At 43.6% G+C, this 20,300-nt stretch overlaps 2 protein-coding genes, 1 long non-coding RNA gene and 1 other non-coding gene across 4 annotated transcripts; 3 read left to right on the forward strand and 1 right to left on the reverse strand.

Moving 5' to 3' along the window:
- Window positions 1-62: 62 nt before the first annotated feature.
- Window positions 63-3,122, forward strand: tcea2 (transcription elongation factor A (SII), 2). Its single transcript, XM_055510510.1, has 10 exons — window positions 63-273; window positions 783-845; window positions 948-1,053; window positions 1,128-1,206; window positions 1,280-1,425; window positions 1,500-1,555; window positions 1,792-1,947; window positions 2,047-2,193; window positions 2,288-2,359; window positions 2,806-3,122. The coding sequence occupies exons 1-10, from the start codon at window positions 205-207 to the stop codon at window positions 2,812-2,814; spliced, it is 903 nt and encodes a 300-aa protein (XP_055366485.1). The 5' UTR covers window positions 63-204; the 3' UTR covers window positions 2,815-3,122.
- A 770-nt stretch (window positions 3,123-3,892) lies between these two features.
- On the forward strand, window positions 3,893-3,980 carry trnay-gua (transfer RNA tyrosine (anticodon GUA)). The gene is given in 2 exon segments: window positions 3,893-3,929; window positions 3,945-3,980. It is a non-coding gene; the product is annotated as a tRNA-Tyr (tRNA).
- Window positions 3,981-4,609: 629 nt separating this feature from the next.
- rgs19 (regulator of G protein signaling 19) lies at window positions 4,610-15,563 on the reverse strand. Its single transcript, XM_029156902.3, has 6 exons — window positions 15,242-15,563; window positions 12,649-12,749; window positions 8,465-8,637; window positions 7,955-8,038; window positions 7,444-7,678; window positions 4,610-6,763 (listed from the first exon to the last, which is right to left on the reverse strand). Exons 2-6 carry the CDS (start codon window positions 12,661-12,663, stop codon window positions 6,575-6,577), a joined length of 696 nt encoding a protein of 231 aa, XP_029012735.1. The 5' UTR covers window positions 12,664-12,749; window positions 15,242-15,563; the 3' UTR covers window positions 4,610-6,574.
- LOC121202347 (uncharacterized) lies at window positions 15,548-18,272 on the forward strand. The gene is made up of 2 exons (XR_008695162.1): window positions 15,548-15,684; window positions 16,135-18,272. It is a non-coding gene; the product is annotated as an uncharacterized LOC121202347 (long non-coding RNA).
- Window positions 18,273-20,300: the final 2,028 nt, after the last annotated feature.

Here is a 20,300-nt window from a genome sequence, read left to right on the forward strand (position 1 = left end):
CTTTGTCCACGTTGTTCCACAAACCACAGACAGGACTCCAACTCCCAGCGTGCCACGGTGCCACACAACAACAAACGAGAGCGAGGCAGCAGCTGGGAGAGAAGGCGACGCGCAGCGACACAGACGGAGCTTTTCTGTCCACATCGATGGAGCTTTTCTCCGCTGCAGAGGCGCAAAAGTGACGGAGAGGAATCCGTGGGAATCATGGCTAAACACCAGGAAGTAGAGCACATCGCCAAACACCTGGAAAAAATGGTGCACAAGAAGAAAACGGTGAGTGTAAACCAGTGAAACCAGTTGCTGCATCCGCAGAAAAGCACGCGATCAGGTGATGAGCTTCACCTTTAACTAGCGAGCGGAAAATGCTGGAAACGCGGCGGCTGCTGTTTGGAAATAACAGCAGCCATCGGTCAAACACCTGCAGTCAATGATCCTAACAGTAGCTGTAGCGGTCCATCCCATAATAGGGAGGTCACATGTACTGTAAGAGCACTTTTGACTTGTTGCTTACAAAGTGGCCAATGGAGCAGCAATGATGCCGCGATTCAATACTAAAACCAAACGTAACGAGAAAGTTTCTTATTGAACGTTTGTTGGTTTGGATCATGTTTATTAACTGTCGCTGTGAAAGTTTTGCATCCACCAAATAAAGCCAGTTTGTTAATTAAGATGTCATGTATGAGCCTGTGTTGACCATGAAACAAAGTGATGTTCTTTTAGGTTCATATTTTCAGTTCCTACATTTGAACACGTCCTGTCTCTGTCTGTTGTTCTGTGCACAGGATGGAGCCCTCGACCTACTGAGGGAACTGAAGAACATGAAAATGTCTCTGGAGACTCTGCAGGTACTTACTGTGGCAAGATCGGATTCCTCCGTCTCATCACCTCTGGATTATGATGCGTGTTGTAAGTTTTCGTCTTTGTGTTTTGTCTCCTCCTTCCAACAGTCGACCAGAGTCGGGATGTTGGTGAATGCTGTGAGAAAACAGAGCTCGGACGAGGAAGTTCAGACTCTGGCTAAGGCTCTGATCAAGTCCTGGAAGAAACTGCTTGGTAAGTGTGTGTGTGTGTGGGGGGGGGGGTTACAGTCCAACAGACCTGCACACGCCTGTTTCCTCCGCCCTCAGATGGCTCTGAGCGGAAGTGTGATGACAAAGAGAAGCAGAAGGACGCATCTCCTGTCGGCTCCACATCCACCGACCAGAGGTTTGTCCCTCGCTCATCACACCTTTTGTTTCTGTCGAGCTACAAACGTCCTGGATTCTCCTCCTCTTTACAGCTTGGTGAAGTCCGAGGAGCCCCCTGTGGTCCCCCCCACCCCCACCCACTCCTCCCGACCCACCTCCTTCCCTCCGGCCCCCGTCACCACCGACAACGTTAGGAACAAGTGCAGAGAGCTGCTGGTGGCGGCGCTGCAGACGGACGGTGAGAACACGACCAGCGGTTCTGGGTGGGTTCTAATGAGCAAACCATGAGTGCTGCGTGTGTGTGTGTTGCAGACGACCACAGAACCATTGGAGTTGACTGTGTGCACCTCGCGGCGCAGATTGAAGATCATATCCTTCCTGCAGAGACATGTTGAGGTTCATCCTGGCGTCGTTCTCTTCTTCCTCTGCTGCTCGAGCAGCTGTCGGGTCGGGTCAGAACAGGGAGGCCAAGCTCTGCCCTGGGTTTATTCACTAGCGATTGTCACAATACTGTATACATGATGTCCCGTGTCACAGTAGCGGCACAGTCGGCCATTTTGAGCCGACTCCACCTCATTGTGGATCCTTGACACCCGTTTATTCACAGATCTTCCAGGAATTTAAGTCAACAGACATGAAATATAAAGCTCGCCTACGAAGCCGCATCTCCAACCTGAAGGACCAGAAGAACCCGGAGTTACGGCGCAACGTGCTGTGTGGGAACATCTCAGCCCAGCGCATCGCCTCTATGACGGCCGAGGTCAGTCACACACCAACACGACACTGTGCTGTGATGTGTCACAGTAAGGGTGTCGACATGTTGTAGCAAAGCTCAGTGAGTCTGTGTTCTCCTGTGGAGGAAATGGCGAGTGCGGAGCTGAAACAGATGAGAGAAGCTCTGACTAAAGAGTCCATCAGAGAACATCAGCTGTCGAAGGTCGGAGGAACCGAGACTGACATGTTCATCTGCAGCAAGTGTCGTGGAAAGAGCTGCACATACACACAGGTGGACACACACGCACACACACACACACACACACACACACACACACACACACACACACACACAGCTCTTTAACCTTGTCCGTCTCATGTCCCAGGTCCAAACCCGCAGCGCTGATGAGCCCATGACCACATTCGTGCTGTGTAACAGCTGTGGAAACCGGTGGAAGGTAAAAATCAAACCCTACACAGGTTTATAAAATGTGAGAAGCTTTAATTCAGCTTCTGCATTTCCCTGTTTCTGACCCGACTGTGAGGAACATGCCTCCATCTCCACCAGGAGATGGAGGCAGAGACCTGCTGCTGCTGCTGCTTGTCTTCATCCTCTGGTTCCAGCTGTGTTTCCTTCCTGTATTTTTGTCTCTCGCTCTCTCTTTCTTTACGTGTCCTGCCTTCATGAACCCCCCCCCTGGCTTCAGGTCAAGGTGACCCAACTCCTTTGAGAAGCCAATGTTTTTAAGCACTGAGGAATTTTGGAACTATCTCGTACTAAACGGTCCAAATCTAACAGGGGTTCCAGGAAGTTCGAGTAGTTAGAGATTATTACAAAACAGGTTGAACCATGTGCAACGGACAAGCAGTGGTTGAGTGTGTTTCTTTGTCTTTTCATTCACAGTTCTGTTGAACAGCACCGTCCACGTTCCTGGAGTGAAATGTGTTTACTTTTGTATAATTTCTTTTTATATTTAAAACAAACAGCTGTAGTACGTTTGGATCGTGTTGTGCATTGGTTTACTTTGTCTTGTACAGAGCACTTGGTTGTTGTTTTTTTTTTCTTGCTGGACGAAGCTATAAGCCAAATTAGAACCACATTTGGGCCTCGCAGGAACAGCGACTGTTCCTTCCTTCTTTTGCTGTGTCTTGCTGTCTTGCTGTGCTGACATATTTTGACCTTAACATTTCTATTAAAGTTGCTCTTGGCTTAAGATCCCATCACCTTTTCATTCTTTCTTCCTTTCGATTTGTTTGGTATTAACATCTGGTGATAAATACAACAACTGGACTGAACTGAGGCAAGTTCAGCTCCTATAAACACAATCACTATTAATGACATTTGTCATTCTGTGTTTCCTTTATTCATTTACTGACCAGAAGATTGAAACGTTGGATGTGATGGTCCAGGTGAGTGTTGGTGGAGGTGAATGTTGACAGAGCTGATGAGAAGCACTAAGAATGTGCAAGCTCCTGTTGTTTGTTGTGGAAACACTACTACTGACACACTACAAGTGTCACAGACCTGGAGGCTTGTTGTTCCATGTTCTTCTAGTAAATACCTGGATGGAAAACTGTCACCAGATGGAAGCTAGAGCAGCAGCGTGATTCATGGGGAGCAAAGCCAGCATCTCATCTAATAGAGCGGTCACGTCACTGGTCTGTAAACCAATAAATACTAATAGACTCTGTTCATAATCCGTATAATAATCATAGTATATTTAATTTATTTATTGAAAAGGTTTGACAGCTGGTAAAACGTACTGTAAGTCGTCATTGGCACGAAGAACAAAAGCAACCGGATAAAACGTTTCCTGCGGCTGAAGAGATAATTAGATAAATGGTGGAAACTGTTGTTTATTTCTAGAAATCGTCTAAATTGTTTAGTTTAACGGTGACAGTGCACAGATTTAAACGTTTATTTGTGAAATCTTAAACTCATTGAAATCGGTAATGGTTGTGTCAGGACACTGATGTGGGTAACGTTGTCCCCTTCGATAGCTCAGTTGGTAGAGCGGAGGACTGTAGACGCTTGATATAGAGATCCTTAGGTCGCTGGTTCAAATCCGGCTCGAAGGAGGTATTTTTTCAGCGGTTTCGCGTTAACATTACCGGCTCGATGTGTTGTTCTTATAAGGCACTAATTTGTCAACGTACAATGCAGATTTATAGCTTATTTTCATAACATAATTGTCAATATTACTAAATTCATGAAGCGCACCGGTACAACTCGTCTGATTATCGCGCTGCTGTTGAGCCAACATTTCAAAGGAAAAACATTTGCAGATCTGCCATAGTTACAACTCCGAGCTGATCCAGTTTGGATTTCACGTGTATTGCTGATTTGAAAATACGAAGAAGTTAAATGCTCGTTCACACAGCGGTTATAAAAAGCTCCTGAACTATCGATCACATTATCAAAACGCTTTGGTTATGCTTGAGACTTGGCACGTGACGAATCAGCTCGGAGGACGCGGGGAAATAAATGACTCCTAAAAGTATTAATTAATTAGAAATTAACCAAAAATAGTAATTATAAATTAAATTGATGAATTCATTCTCAATTTAACAAAAAATGTTCTGTAAGATTAAGCTAATTCTATCAATCTATTTTATTTAGTTAGTTAAAAAATGTAAATGAATTTTTCTAAGAGAAAGGGAGACTTTCTATCACTACTTGAAACTAAATTAGCTTTTGTACATGAATATCCACTTCATGGTTTATTTGTCAGTATTAGCGGTCCAGAATGAAATGACACAAACACTACACAGGAAATGTTCAATGGTTTTGTTTATATATGTACAATTAAAATCACAGTTTTGACAAAATATAAAATAAATAACATTAACAATACTAAGATAAATGCATTCTGAGTCACAAGTCAGGCTGAGGCCTAGACACCTTCTTTAAGTTACATTTCCCACAAAGCACTAGATGTAAGTGTCCCTCTTACATTTTTTTACTTACTTACTTTTTTTTCCCTCTATTATCTTAATTCATGTATTTCTTACTTGTTTTTCATGAATATTTATTTTTTGCACCTGGAATTTCCTCCCACCTCCCTTCCTGAGTTGACCAACCACAGATCAACCAGGAACAGGCATACGTGTGGGTGACAGACAGTGGTGAGGTCAAAGTTGAGAGGTCACAGAGACAGAGGTCAGCAGCAGCAGAAGCAGCAGTGCCCAGGCGGGCCACTCTAGATAGTGTGTGTCTGTGTCTGTGTGTGTGTGCGTGCGCATTTGAACTTCCAGGTTTGTGTATACGACTACATACAGTTTATGGGTGTCACAGCACCTTTGATGTTTGTTCATGATGACTTGTCTTGTGTTACATGTCTATTTATCAGGGAGGATAATCCAGCTCCGTCTTGACTGAATCCTGTTCATTAAGACATATTTTATGAAATGTAGAAGACAAATTAATGCAATTGTCTCATAAAGGGTGAGACTAGCTCATGTTCATTTCAAGGGTTCTGGGCTGTTCCTGAAAAGTATAGTCACTCAAATGTTGTGTGAGCTGTTTCTAAAACTCCAGTGTTTTATTGCAGTGTCTCTGTGTTAAATGGGGATCAGTCTCAAAACCCACAATCCAGGGAAGGAATATATACATACATGGAATCCTTCTGTCCTAACACCAGATGTGTGTAAAGTAAATCAGTAGTTAGTTAGAAGAAAGTGACGTCCATCCATTTGTCATGTGAATGAAAGGACTGACAACAAGTGAGGCAAGAAAGAAAAGAAGAATAATCAAGAAAATGATGAAAATAAGCGTCCATCCTTCACTGCCTCAGTCCCAGTGAAGCAGCCACACTCTGAGCTGACTACATTCACCTTCATATGTCATATGACAACAAGGGACTAATGGGTAAAATTCACTTCTCTTCTTAAAATGCATTTAAAAATAGAACACATACATTTGTCTCCAGCAATAGATTCTATTTCTAAGAAATGCTTAAACATTGTGGGAGGAAACATCAGAGGTAAACGAGGAGAAGAAGAAAACATAGCAATGTGACTATTTTCCAGGATGCCACTGAAATTAAAGGCTCCGCTTATATTAATGAACCTTCATGTGGGAGACTCTGCTGTGTGAAAGGTGGGAGGTGCGGACAACTATGGGGACGACTGTGTGCGGGTGAGGAGGGAGGGCTGTTGGCATCAGTGACACTGTGTCAGAACCGTTCTGCCACTAAAGGGAATAAGCTCAAGTAAAGTTTCTTCAGCAACTTTAAGGATGAATCCATGTCGGATCAACAAATGCCAACAATAACACCAACTAACTAGGACCAGCTGAACTGACTTTAGCTGTGACTAGTTCAACCAAACTGTAGTTTTGCACCGAAGACTGTAAAAGCTTTTCATTACTGAGGCTGTCCCATCAAAACATGGCTACCTCTGTCTGACAACTCTCCTTAGACAGATGGAGTTAACATTGTAGAGCTGTGTACATGGCCATGAATTAAACAATATGACATAAATCCTAGAATCTGGACTGGAGAGAAAGAGAGAAGGACTGAGGGGAAAAAGAAAGAATAGAGAAAATGAGGTTTTAGAACTGAACATTTATGAAATGTAGAAACAAAGACCTGGCAGTAATTAGAGAGTTGTGAATCTTTTAAAGGTCTGGACCTGCAGGACAGCAGCGCTGGACTGTCCAGACCAGAGTGAGACTAGGACTCGGAGGAGGTACATGAACCGCCTTCAGTTAGCGACTTGTAGATCTTGGACGAGAGGAATCGTGGGTAGGAGTCTCTGTGCATCAGTGTGTAGATCTGAAGCTGGGCATCTTCAAACGTGTGAGGCGCTGGCTCCTGCATCTTTCTGTTGATCACCTCTCGAACCCGGGCATCCAGACTCACCTGGGGAGACATTTAGCTGGATGAGTCCAGAACTAATCATCTGACACATTTATAAAGTGCAAGGTATAGGCAGAGCAGTGTGGACTGATGTGTCATGTTCATATTTTCTGTTTTTCTTTCTACAACAACCCTATACAAGTATAGTCACATTGTTTTAAAAATGACCAGTTCGTTGGCTTCCTCAACTCACCTGGACTTACAGTACACTAAGTGAGTGTGGAGTCCAGGACACGAACTAGAGGTCTGTCTGAGGACACACTGCAGTTAAGACAACAAACGATGGCTCCACTGAGTCTGACCCAGATGTAACGGTTTATGCTTCCTCTGCTTCCACGGTGGTTAAGTGTGCCCTTGATACAGAGCAGAGCCACGTTCACACATGCACGGCCGACTACGTCAACTCATGTCCAGACTTTCCAAAGATATAACAAACACCAGCAAACTCCCACTCGCTCCACAACCAACCGACCCCTGAACTCACATGAATTAGCTTCCCCACAGCATCAACACCCCCACCCCCAGACATGATGCAGGTTTATAATACAGGTGAACTGGACTGTAGTTAATTATTCTACACATAGGAGTTTTGCCAGTGAAAGCTACTGGTGCATTAAGTTAGTGACCCCTCCCGATCAGCTAGATCTTCCTCTCCGTCAGTCACATCAAACGAATAGTCTCACCTCCTTTGGCGACAGTATGGACACGTAGTCCTCATAGATGGAGCGTGCCTTCTCCTCAATCGCGCCCTTGTTGACTTCTTGTTTGAGGTCCTCGCAGGCCAACCAGAACAGCATGTTCTCCTCGCTGTACTCCGTCCGCAGAAACTCCCTAAAAACGTTTCGTCCTGCTGGGTTCCTCATGAGCTTATCGAAGGACTGAGACCAGAGCAGGATCTCTTCCACTGAGGCTTTGGGGCTGAAGAGAGAAAGACTTCATGTCTTCACATGTCCTCCTCATTAAGTCTTTTGTGTACAAATAATATTGAATACTATAAAAAACAACCAACAGTGAAAAACAACTGAGCTCTTGTACTTAAGGGTTTTATTAAACCTACATAAAACAACAAATTATTTTTGGACAACTGGGGAAACTACAACTATTATTAGGCACATTATATTATAAGTCCATCTAACTCCAACTAAACCTCACACTCTATTGTCAAACCTGAGACTGAACCCTCCCACCACTCACCAGGGTTCATAGGCTTGTATATTTTCCATCTTGGTTAGTGAAATCTTCTTCCTCCTTCTTCGTCTCCTTCGCTCCTCTTCATTCCTGAAGGTGAAAGTGATTGAGAACACAGCAAAGGCAAGCACACAAGCACTAAACCACCGCTGAGTGGAAAAACACACACAGTACAGATTAATGTGGAGCAAATGCTAAACTATAAACACAGTTGTATTCCCTCAATTATTGTAATTATTACAACCTTTTCCTTGTAAGAGCAGACTTAATGGCAGACCAGCAGTACTTAGATGTACCTAATAAAGTGTCCAGTGAGTCTACTGCAGGCACTGTTGTGAAATTTAAAGAAACAACAGGACATCAATGTTTGAGCAGCTATAACAACTAACACAGAAACACTGAGTGACAACAAAGAGAAACCGAACGGTTGTAGTTTTGTTTTACCAAACAATGCAATGGTATGAAGGAGACAGCTGACAACTAGTGTGTGTATGTGTGTGTGTTCTTGCCCCCTACCACGAGCAGCTGCAACAGCAGCACCAGCAGAAGCAGCAGGCGTTAGGCCGCTGGGAATTGTGGGTAGTGGTCATAGCCTGCCTGCCTCCCGTCCCACTCAGGGTGGAGGTCTCGCTGCGGCCTCCTCCCATGACCAGCTCTGCTCCTCGTTCCGCTGGGATGGGACCTGTGTACTGGAGAAACGAGGCACACGTCAGTCCTACACCACGAGTCTGATCCAACACCTGATGTTACATTTAGTAGCATATGAGTAAGGCCTGTAAATACGTGGCCAGGGAAAAATCATCACCTTGCTTGAAGTTCTATGGAGCTAAATGGCTGACTTTATTTTTTGGTATTGCAAAATAAAAGGTGTCACTGAAACATAAACGGAAAACAAATATATTTGAATGATACATTTTTTATATAGAGTAGATATCTATGCAAGTCTCAAATCTGAACTTTATATTTCCTGTTAGCATCATCAATCATTTTCTTGTAACATGAGCTCTTGGGGCGAAGGGGCAAAGCTACCATCTGTGGGATTATGACTGAACGCCTCTAAGTCAGAATACCCCCTAGAAGCTACGAGCTCTCCTGAAAACTACTATTACAGTGTCTTCAGAACAGTAGGGGACAACTTCTGATCAGGTGCTCAAACAGCTGTGACCCATCGCTCCCGTTACTACTCATCGCTCCCCATCACTCACAACATTCACAGCTCTGATGAATAAACACACTACATTGAAAATGTCCTCCTTTCACTTAAAACTAAGCTACAAGAACATAGCACCTCCCAATGTGCTTGTTTGTAAGGAGGTGATGGACTATTGAGTCTGTGCAGAGAAGATAGTGGTCCTGAATAGGAACTAAAAGATAAAGGCCTACATAAATGGTGGACAGTAACATGATGCCCCCTGCTGTTCCCAGTGTGACCTTAATGACATGATTTCAAGGTGAAGCATTACCTTGTCACTGAAAGTATCACTGGGATGACTACAGACGCTGCTACAGTATAAAGCCAGAAACACGACAACAGAATGTAGAAAAATGTTGCAACTATTATCGCTATTGCAACTTCAGATTTGTTTTGATACAACCCTGAACAGCTTTGCTGACTTATAAATCACTGATTACACCAGAAGAGAAAAGTAAAGTTGAACCTGCAGGTTTTGCACCATCTGCAGAGGATGTAATGAAAACGCATGTGACCTACTGCCAATCAGCATAGTCAGATATCACGTCTGGTTTGGTTTTCAGGGTATGTGAAGTTTTCTACATCTTCTCTTCTGAGTTTGTTTCAGTGAGTCACACTGCTCCAAAGCATTTAGCTCCATTTGTTAACTGTTTAACATGTGCTCCTCTCGACACACACCTACGGCATAAACAGGCCCATGAGGCCAAACCTCTCTGTGGTGACAGATCAGATTTATAAGAAGGCACCAACAACCAACAAACCTTTTTTCACCTCCTGTCTCTTACATAACCCCCCCCCCCCCCACACACACACACACACACTCACACTCACTGAGTGCTGTGTCACTGGTGTGAAGCCCGGTGTGTCTGCTCTTGTTAGCTGACTCTGGATCTGGAGACTGAAATACCTCTGCACATGATTGTGTGTGTGGTGACTAGCGGCTGGAAATTGTGAGCACGTAGATTCAGCTGTGTTAGCACTGATGGCTCACAGCTGACTGCAGGTGTCAGAACTTAAACAACCTTTAGTTTAGCCCATGTGGCAGCTTCTGAAATGGATTGAGCCTCATTTTACCGTGTATAAACTTGATGAATATGTCCTGTGTGATGCTGTACTGTCATTTAACCTCTGGGAGCTCCCCACTACTGCACCATTCTAATCGACTAGTCCAACTTTACAAGCGAACATTTATAGAAACCGATGTGATTATTTAATGTGCATCCTCATCCTTACATGTATATAGCTGAATTAAATAAAGCCTTTTAGAGATTACTGTCTGTAAGTGTTAACATTTGCAAAACAGCAAATCTGAGCGATTTTCACTTTTCAGGAACTGAGAAACACAGTTTTGTTCAGAGCTTGATGACGATGCGTTTTCAACTGTATCTAACAGGGAGTTAGAGAAACAACGGATCACTAAAAGAGCATAACCCTGAGTAATGAAGCAACAGCAACTATAAGAACAATTCAGCAAAGGAAGCCAGAGAATCCAGAGCTTTGTTCCTTTAACGTATAAAGTACTAACGTTCGCCAACATACAAAAAACAGTTTCTCGTTAAACAACCAGCAAATCAAACTGTCGGCAGCGAAGCTCACCAGAGATGATTTAATGGTGGAACCACGTTGGACAACTTGGCAAGCAGCAGTAATAGCTACGGTGAGTCCATCAATCAACACACCTTCACTCCAGAGAAGAAAAAGAGACGAGAGGTGGTGGAAGGGGACAGGAAAAGATAGAGAGACAAAGATTAGGGGAGAGCGAGCGAGGCAGGAAGTGGTGTCAGGAGTATTGTGACACACAGGGTTCTTGGCTTCTATCTGAAACTTGATGAATCAGACACACACACGCGTGCAAATGCACACACACGTGCGAACGCACACACACACGCACGCACACGGTCCTTGGCGCTCCTCGTGTCCAGTCCAGACTTGTTAGAGTCTAATTTCCTATTTTGCATCATAATTCACAGGTCCACAAACCACTACAGCATGGTTCACAAATGCTCTACACATCTAGACATTCATGACTCTTTTTTGATAACTTTATGACTTTAAGAGTCTGTCTTTGGAACTGAATGCAACCACCACAGCACAACCTCAGCAGGATGTCCTGCATCCTCACTTTGTTCCATCCAGAAAAGGTCGATCCTAAAAGCAAAGACGTGAAGTCATTTCACTTCTGCCTCAGATTCTGTTTACTCCTGCATGGCTATGCAGCCGTAAGAATACACAGCTGCTCTGCATGTAGTGCACCGGACTTCTCCTGACCTCGCGTAGATCAAATGAAGGATGACAGCAATGTGAGAGGAAGGAGTGAGGGATGTGGGAGTGCAGGAAGTTGGCGTAGTGGGAGGAAGAACTGGAAAAAAGAGAATTAGAGATGAAGAGGGAAAGTGGATGAGAGGCAGAGATAATTAGAAAAAAAATCTGTTGAGGGAGGGGAGGGAATTGGGAGAGCAGGAGATGGAAGGAAGGAAAAAAAGCATGATCTTGAGAATCTGGAGAAAAATAAAGAGGATGCACCATTACAGCAGCACATTAAGAGAAGAAGAGATGAAACATGGTCCATGCAGTTGCTGTAAGGACACAGCCCGATTACACAAAGGTAAAGCTTCAGGATAGAAAACATCCAGTGAGTCAACCTGACACTAGGTAATCAATAAAAGCTGGATCCTGTAGTCACAGCTGTTAGACGACATAATCATAGGTCAACAGTCTTTACAAGAAATAATGATCTGGGAGCTGTGGCCTCTCAGGTGCCTCCTGTCTGGAGTCTGTTCTGCAGGTTTCCCTCCAGACATGCAGTCAGGGCGATGGTCGGCAGTGAACCTGCCTCTGGAAAAGGCTCCAACACCAAGTCAGGAATAAGCAGCTAAGATAATGACAGACTGAAGATTCTGCTGGAACGTTATGAAAGTAGCTAAAAAACAGACGGACCGAGTCTGCTCGTGAATGTTTTGATTAGTTTTCAATAAAACACTGTTTTTTTTTGTTTAAACACATAACACTCAAACTAAACTCAAACTGTTACTGTAGGAAAATGTTCACAAGGTCTGACCTGAAGTCAGTGAACAACAGATGGATTGACTCTCAGCTTTGGCCTTTATACTTCACGTCTCTCTGTAAAAGATGTCCAGATCCACATCAACGTGTGAAAGATTAATAACTTGCTCTTTCATAAAGTATTATGTTTTCAGATTTATTCAGAAGTTCTCTGATGCCCTACTTTGTCTGCTTTTTATTATGTTATCAGAAGATACATTTCATTTGTGTGAACAGGTACAGAGTCACGTGAACTAAGGACACTAGTTAATGAACCAGGACATCAACCGAAACATTCACATCTTAAATGTGTGAGTAAATCATGCACTTCACAAAATAGGCTGAACTTCAACATACAAACTGCACAGTGATAGAAACAGCCGACACCCACAGCGACAAAAGCCAGGAAGTGGAACAAAGAAGTGCAAAGACAAAAAAGAAGAGAGCATGAGGCGTTCAGGTTTACCAGCACGTCTGTCATGTTGAGAGGCCGAGCAGCCAGTTAGTCGTCAGCAGTGTCAGCAGACCGGGCCGATGCATGTCACCCCCCCTCCTTGTGCCTCGGACCTGTGTGTCACACACAAAGACACGCATAACACTTCACAGAATATCTTAAAAAATATATACAGGAATACTTTTATTGTATGAATTTTGATCAAACCCACAGCGCACACATGCAAATAGCATAAAGATGAACTCGGACACAAAATACAGAAGAGGCACAAAAGGCAGGGAGAGATGCAGGAAGGAAGCTGGTGACCAAGCTGAAAAGAGGAAGTAAGCAACAGACACAATGAAGAAAGACGCAGGAACAGGAAGCATGTACCAACAGGCAGCGAGGAGGAAAAGACTGGTGTCCAAATACGTCAGCATCTGAGAGCTGCCGTGTTTCTTCCTCTCAGTTACACCCTGATCTTCATTCTGTTGAGCTGGTTTCTATGAAAGTGTAAGTAAATCCATCATGTACAGAAGGTGATGCCTGGTGAAGCTGCTTCATCTGATTTCACACCAGTGAACCTTGAATTCTCACTTCAGTATTTTAGAAACAGAACTGGAATTGGCTGCAGGAAGGAACCAGGAGATTGGAGGATGGGCAGCGGTTCCACATGCTTGGACACAGTGTGACAGTTCCGACACCTTCTTGCACCTCTGTTTCTTATTTCAACAGCAGCCGCCCAGTGTGATGCCTGAACACACACTGAAGGGAGGGACTGCCTGTATTTTAACATCTTCACTCAAACTAACGCAACAATATGTTCATTTCTGCTTTTTTGTGCCTCTTCCTCTTAAGACAAGCACATATGGTGATAAATGGGAATTACACCAGTGTCCTAAATGTTGCAGAATGTTAATGTTTGCTGTGACACTAGCCCAGCTCTGCATGCATTAGTTTATATGTAAACACGCCATCGTCTACAGCAAGGTCACTCTACGCCACTGAGAAAGAACCTGTGGGAAAGCAAATGTGGTGCTTTTTGGACTGAAGTATCCCAAACATCAGGCCAGAGCCCGTCAGCGGCCTGGTCCGGGCTGGATGTTCTCTCTTCTCTGTAACGTGGGCAGAGGAACCCACAATGTGGGCTCTAACGATAGCAACTGCTGGAAATGCTCCCACCTCCAAAACATGATGTCACTGTTTAGCTGACAGGCAGCAGTACCTCCAAGGATCCCTCACAACCTGAAAGCAGGGTGAGGATGTCTAGAAGCCTCTGTTCTCAAACATCACCACCAGATGCTGCTAGAGGATTTATTCCACATCTGCAGCTCACATCGCTTCAAAAGAGCAAACAAGGAGGCCTGTGTGAAAAGAATGTCGGACATATTTTAAATTTAATGAATCACAATCTGCAGAAAAAGAATATTAAGGGTATGAAGCATTAGCAAAGGGGTCCTGCTAATTCTATGACTCTGGGTCATGGTGAAGCAAAACAGCAGTGTCCTGATACCAGAGTAACAAGACACCAGCTCCAGACAGTGATTGTCACCAGGGTTCCAGGTTCCGCTGGGCTAATTCCACATAATCTGAGTTGATGCATCTAAATTGGTTTCAACAGCAAACAGCCACATTCCTCTGGGCCAGTTGAGTCCATGCTGTGTGTGCCTGCTAGCAACAGCACAAGGATCCAGAGGCCGGTGGGAGAAGCGAAGCCTTTAACTCCAACTGTAATCTAATGGACTACTGGTCTATTTTGATTCTCTGACACCGATTTACTGAGCGGTCACGTTTATCATTTATCGGAGAACTTCCTGCAGTCACTTACTGACTCTGTGTGTGTGTGTGTGTGTGTGTGTGTGTGTGTGTGTGTGTGAGAGAGAGAGATAAATCTGCATAAAAACAGATGCAGGAGTAAAATGCCTCTGTGTTTGAAGAGAACAGCTGCAGGTTGACAAACTAAATGCAGCGTTTCTATTACCAACATGATTCAACCAAAAGAACTCAATGAAAAAACACGTGCACAGAAAAGCTACTGCTCCTAGAAGTTATTAGAAGTTATCCAACTTGTTTTCCAGGTTGCCTCCCAGCTAACGAGCAGGAAACCAGCTAAAAGGACTGTTACACATGTTTGCACACTTTAGTTTGGTTTCAGCCAAACCTTTCTAACTGCTCGTGCAAATAAACTAAAACTGATCATAAACTAATGCAAAATTAAACTGAAAACTACACTGCTGAGCGAAAATGATGCAGCCTGAAAGGTTCCGTTCACATGAATGAACGGACTGAACCTCGACCGCTCCGCGTCCGGCTCAAGTCGTTTCACCGTCCCGTCAAACTGGAAACACATGCAGCAAGGCACAAGGACGGAGCCACAAACCCACTTCTATCCAAACTTGTTGGTACCGCGAGCTTCTGGGTTAGAGGGAAAAGGAGCCGGAACCGAACCAGCAACGCTGCTGCCATGTCACCTACGGAACCGGCCAAAGACGGGACGCGGAGAAAACCCGCCGCTCTACGAACACTTCCTGGGAGCAAGGAGGTAGGAGAGGAAAGGAGGGAAGGAGCGAGGGAGCGAGGGAGGAGGGAGGGGGTGACAGAGGGAGGGGAGGTATCACAGACCGACCTTTCCTTAGCACCGCTGAGCGAGGAGTCGCCTCTCCGCTGAGGGAAATGAAGCGGACAGCAGCACCTCCCTCCCCGCGTCCAGGCTCGTCTCTGCAGCCGTTCACATACTCACTATCGTGGCTCTAACGGGGTCCGGAGGGCGGAATCCGCGGCGCTTTCGGAGGCACATCCGTGTGTTTTTTCTTCCTCTGCCGCTTCGCGCCGGAGCCTCGCTCCGTGTGTTTATTTGACTTATTTATGTTTTTTTTAAGTATCTTTCCCCCGCTGCCGTGTCGGAAGAAGGAGTCCTCCTCCTCCTCCTCCCCCTTCAGATTCTCTCCTCCCGCTCGGGTTTTTCCCAGAGAGAGAACGATAGAGAGACCAACAGAAGGAGTGAGAGAGTGAGAGAAAGACAGGAGGGGGAGGGGAGGGGGGGCGATATCGCCGCCCTGGCGGACAAGGGTTTGTAAGGCGCATGCGCGACTCTACGTAAAAACTTATATATTATCACTGTATATTGCTGGAGCCTACATGTTATTAAAGACCACATAAGATCACATCATTATTTAACTTATTATCTTCTTTTGTGTTCTCAACTTTATCAACATGTCCACATATATTATCTATATATTTTATCGCTTTATCAACAGTATCTGTTGATGTCCATACAAAATGTGCACATTATAGCTTGAGACCAGTTGTTATAGTAATATATAGCTATTGATTTTATCATTTAACTAATATAGACTTTTCATACTGCTGCGTCTATTTTCAAAAGTGATGCTAAATCATTTTTAAAAAGTATTCAGATACTTGAGCAATATCCTGCTTTGCATGTGCCCCACAGACCAGTACTTGATGTCTGACTACAGATTGAAATCACAGGACGCCCTTGTTTCTGTCTATTTACAGCCTTCTACTCAACATCTGACCCACTTGTCCTTGTGAGGCTCACGGAACCCATCCCAAAAGAGGAGCGAACCCTAGATGACCGTTCATCCACCACAGGACATGAAGGTTACAATACAAAAAACGCAGGGATAAAGCTTCATATCCCTGTGATGTTCCTCAATGTTTAGAGAACAAAGACTATGAAGTGCTGTTTCTATGAGCTTGTACATGTCTAGTTTCCCTGAGGTTTCATAAAGTCACAAAGTTGTCTTAATGTTGTCTCGCTACTCTGTATTCATGGTTGCACATGTCTCTCGCTGTATGTCTTTCCTGCTTATCAAACGAAGGAAACATCACTCATGTTTAATTTGGATGCAGAAGTGGGAGTTTCAACATGAGAAAGATAATGTAGTTGATTATGCGGATGCAGCAATAGCAGCAGGAGAGGGCGCTACACACTAAACGGAGGGAGGGGGGTGAACTGAGGAGGAGAAGGTGTTAAATCATATGCTTTTAATGTTAGTGCAGCTTTAACTAGTGCAAAAATACTAAATGAAGAAACAGGATTTGTGAAGTCAGCTGGGGTTTCTGTTTAGAATGTGTGGATCAACGCTGCCCAGTCTTAAGTTTCATCGCTTTAGTCCTGATTAAAAATGTCTTTATGAAAAACCTGCTAGTGAACAAATATTTGAATTCTTTAGTTGTTTTACTCCACTTGATGATGCTTTTGTAATTCAACTCAATTTAATTCATACATCATCTCTTAACTACAGTAGAGAGTTTACAAGATGCAAAAATATGACCCAAGTTTAACAACACAGGCAACAGTGAACAGGGAAACCTGCCGCAGAACCAGGCCTCCAGCAGAACCAGGTCTGGAGTTAGAGGACACTTTGCTGTTTGACCTTTCACCCCATTACAGTCTGAAGAAGTACCCAGATACTTATTCTGGGGTTAAACATACACTGTTGTCCAGTACTGCTTTAAATTGCAGGCAGGCCCTGACAGTTAACCTTTGATCTGTGAGATGATTTTTATGTGGCTAATCAGGTCTGATATGAGCATGACATGCAAATGCCTACAACAAGTAATACACTAAAACTTTGCAAGAGGTTTTGATGTCAGAATTCATTGATCATTTATTAATGCGATTTAAACCTGATCGTGTTTTTGCTGCAATGCTACACATGAAGACACTGAAGCCAGCTGGTTGACTGAGCTGTAGCACCTCCTGCTGCCACATGGAGATGCTGAAGCTTCATATCAACTCCAGCTATTCGAGCCATTGCAGAGCCATTGGCTTTGTGCAGGAACACACAAGCACTCAGAAGAAAGATGCTCTAAACTGCTGAGCTGCCCTCAGAGAACAATTTTTAACTTATGGTGCCTACAACTGTAATCTTATTAGTTCCTATATATAGGAGTCACACAATGCAACGGACCACTTATTAAAGGGATACTTCACCAATGAAAGGCAAGTTGTGTTAAAAAATTGGACATTTTATTAGCCAAAATGTGTAAAAGCGTCTCACATCAGCCGTTCACATCACTCACATAACATTGATGGTCTATGTCCAGAGAAAACAGGGAAAAGCGGCAGTATTATTTGTTGTGGGTGAAAATGGTCACATCCTATAATACCCAAAAATGCACTGTGCCCACATGACTCTCCCGGTGCAGTGATTGGACCCACCTGATCCTGTGGGGCGTGTTACTCCTCCAGTTTAGAGACAAACGTTCGGACATAAGTTTTGTCACAACTCAGGACTCATGAACGTTATTCTTAGTTTCTGGTTTTGGTTTACTTCCTGTTTAGTTCCTGGTCTGCCCTAGTTTTCTCCTGTTTTGCTTTCCTGTCATGTGATTCACCAGCCGTTGTCAATCAGTAATAAGTAAGTAAACCCCAGTACTCACCACACTCTTTGCTCACTTACCTGTGTCAACTCTCCAGCGTCATTATCCTGTAAGTCCTTCCTGTGTACCAGTTCTAGTTTTGTTGCTGACCTTGCCTGCTCCCTTGATTCTGGTTTTGGACTCTTGCCTGAGTTTGACCACCAATTATCTGATCCCTGTCTGTGCAGCTGCTATCCTCCATGTAAACCTGTGTACCGACCTCTGCCTGTCTGGCCAACGAGCTTCAATAAATCCCCACAAACTGAGATTTGTGTAAGCTGTGCATTTGGTTACCTCACCTTCCCATTCGTGACAGCTTTACATTTTTAACAAAAGGTTATATTTTAACAGTGTGTTTGAATAAAGAGCAGCCTTTTATTTTGAATCAAAGCAGACTGTTGTTAGAAAGCCACAAATTCCTCATATAGCCAAAACCCTCTTTTTTTCTTCATCTGCTGTTAGTGGCTGGAAAAATAAGATCGCTGTCCCTTCCAAGAGTCTCTTTGATGATACGCTGCCAGCTGATATTGCTTCTAAAATGATTACATGAATTATTGAATTGTCTTACTGTTGCTGCCAGTCAAACTAATGCATAAGCTAAAGTTAGCAATGTAAGCTAACACTACTGCTGTTAGCAACATATTCTCCGCCCCCTCTCAGCCTGGCTCCGCCTCCATCTCAGCTAGACTGTTCCTGGGGCAGGTACATAAAAAAACAGGAAGAGTTGTAGTTTTTGGGAACACAGTCACCAGGGCAGTTGAGAATGAACTTGGCGAATTTATGTAGAGGAATAAATTATAATTTTATTGTATTAAAACATGAAGTCTGTAAACACAATTGGATAAAATAAACAACAGCAGGTGAGTTAAGTTTGGATTTGTACATATTTATATGCATGCTTCACTTTGCTCAAGCTGCAGAGCCACCAGTCTGAATTCCTTCTGTCCTGTAGTTTTGTGCATCCAGTCACAGCCCAGAACAATATGAATGGTGAACTGTTTGTCCCATGAGATTTGGTTCTGGTTGAGCCCGAACCAAAACCAAATGCATAAGCAAACATTTTTATATGTGTGGGATTATTTCATTAATGATAGACCCAGAAGCCTGTTGTTATTGTCTCTTGACTCTTGACTAAAGCTACACAACTGTTCTCCTCTGGCCATTTCATCCAACAATGAAGGCAAAAAGTCAGAAGAATAGAATAGAAAAATGTAATTGTCATTACATGTTTTAAATTAAATGGAATCATTTCGTGAGCTTGAGGGTCCTGCGCAGTATCTTACCCAGGCCTTGTCCCAGGCCCAGATTCTCATTTACCACACATGTTAGTTCTTGGAAACATGCATAGAATAGAGCCTGTAGTTAAGTTAGTCTGGCTCTATTTTGCTATTTGCTAGAGACAGGTTTCTTAATCATTATTTATTTTTTAATTGAATTATATGGGTGCTACAGTATTATAGATTATAACAAAACCCTGATAGGTAGGACACGACAACAAGCTTATGTACAGTAGCAAATGAATATCAGTTACCATAATCTAATCGTATCAATTTCTCCAGTAAACATAATCATTTGTTCTACTACTTTATAAATCAAATTAATTGTGAAAATAATTCAGAGGCTTAGTCTCAGAAAACAGCTGGTTACTGTATGCGTCCTCCTGTTGTACAGCTGGTTGATGTAAGGTGGAGTTTTCCCGAGGTTCCAAGTTGCAAAACACAAACATGGCTAATGTAGAAATAGAAATAGAGGATTAACTTGCTGCAGAAATAAAACGAGCTGTTTCACAGACGTAATCCTGTCTCACCAGAGCTCATGATGTGGCCCAAAGGACGTCACAGAACACTGCACACAGACAGATGATTGCTGATGAACTGGACAATGATGACAATAATGACAATGACGACAACATCAACAACTACGAAAACAATGGCAATGGCAGCAACAACAACGATGACAACAACTCTCTTAGTGTCTTTCAGTGTGTGTTGTCTCTGTCTGTAGCAGCTGGTTCCACACTTCAGAATCATGCAGTTACTCTTTGTTCTGTGGCATTGTGTTTACCTGGTGACCTGTGCTGCGTCTGCTTTGCCTTGACTGGACTGGACTGGAAATGTTTACGACCAATCACCAGTAAGGATAATGGACACCATTCTGACTGCATTAGATTAAAGGAGTTTTTATCCACTTCAAATATACTGGGTGTGAAGAAATATTCTAAATTGATTATTAAATGTCTTAACTTGACCAAATTATTAACAGAAGAAATGAACAACTGTCAGCTTGACTGGTGA

Source organism: Betta splendens, chromosome 7, assembly GCF_900634795.4.
Source record: "Betta splendens chromosome 7, fBetSpl5.4, whole genome shotgun sequence".
Classification (NCBI taxonomy): Eukaryota; Metazoa; Chordata; class Actinopteri; order Anabantiformes; family Osphronemidae; genus Betta; species Betta splendens.

Bases quoted from the DNA above. Each gene is read 5' to 3' on its own strand.
- tcea2 (XM_055510510.1), top strand. From the start codon at position 205: ATGGCTAAACACCAGGAAGTAGAGCACATCGCCAAACACCTGGAAAAA. The intron at 1,556-1,791 runs CATATCCTTCCT...CCCGTTTATTCA, and splicing joins TCGCGGCGCAGATTGAAGAT to CAGATCTTCCAGGAATTTAA. The intron at 1,948-2,046 runs GTCAGTCACACA...TCTCCTGTGGAG, and splicing joins TCGCCTCTATGACGGCCGAG to GAAATGGCGAGTGCGGAGCT.
- rgs19 (XM_029156902.3), bottom strand. The intron at 7,679-7,954 runs GTGAGTGGTGGG...TTCTCTCTTCAG, and splicing joins ATACAAGCCTATGAACCCTG to CCCCAAAGCCTCAGTGGAAG. The intron at 6,764-7,443 runs GTGAGACTATTC...ATGTCTCCCCAG, and splicing joins CCATACTGTCGCCAAAGGAG to GTGAGTCTGGATGCCCGGGT.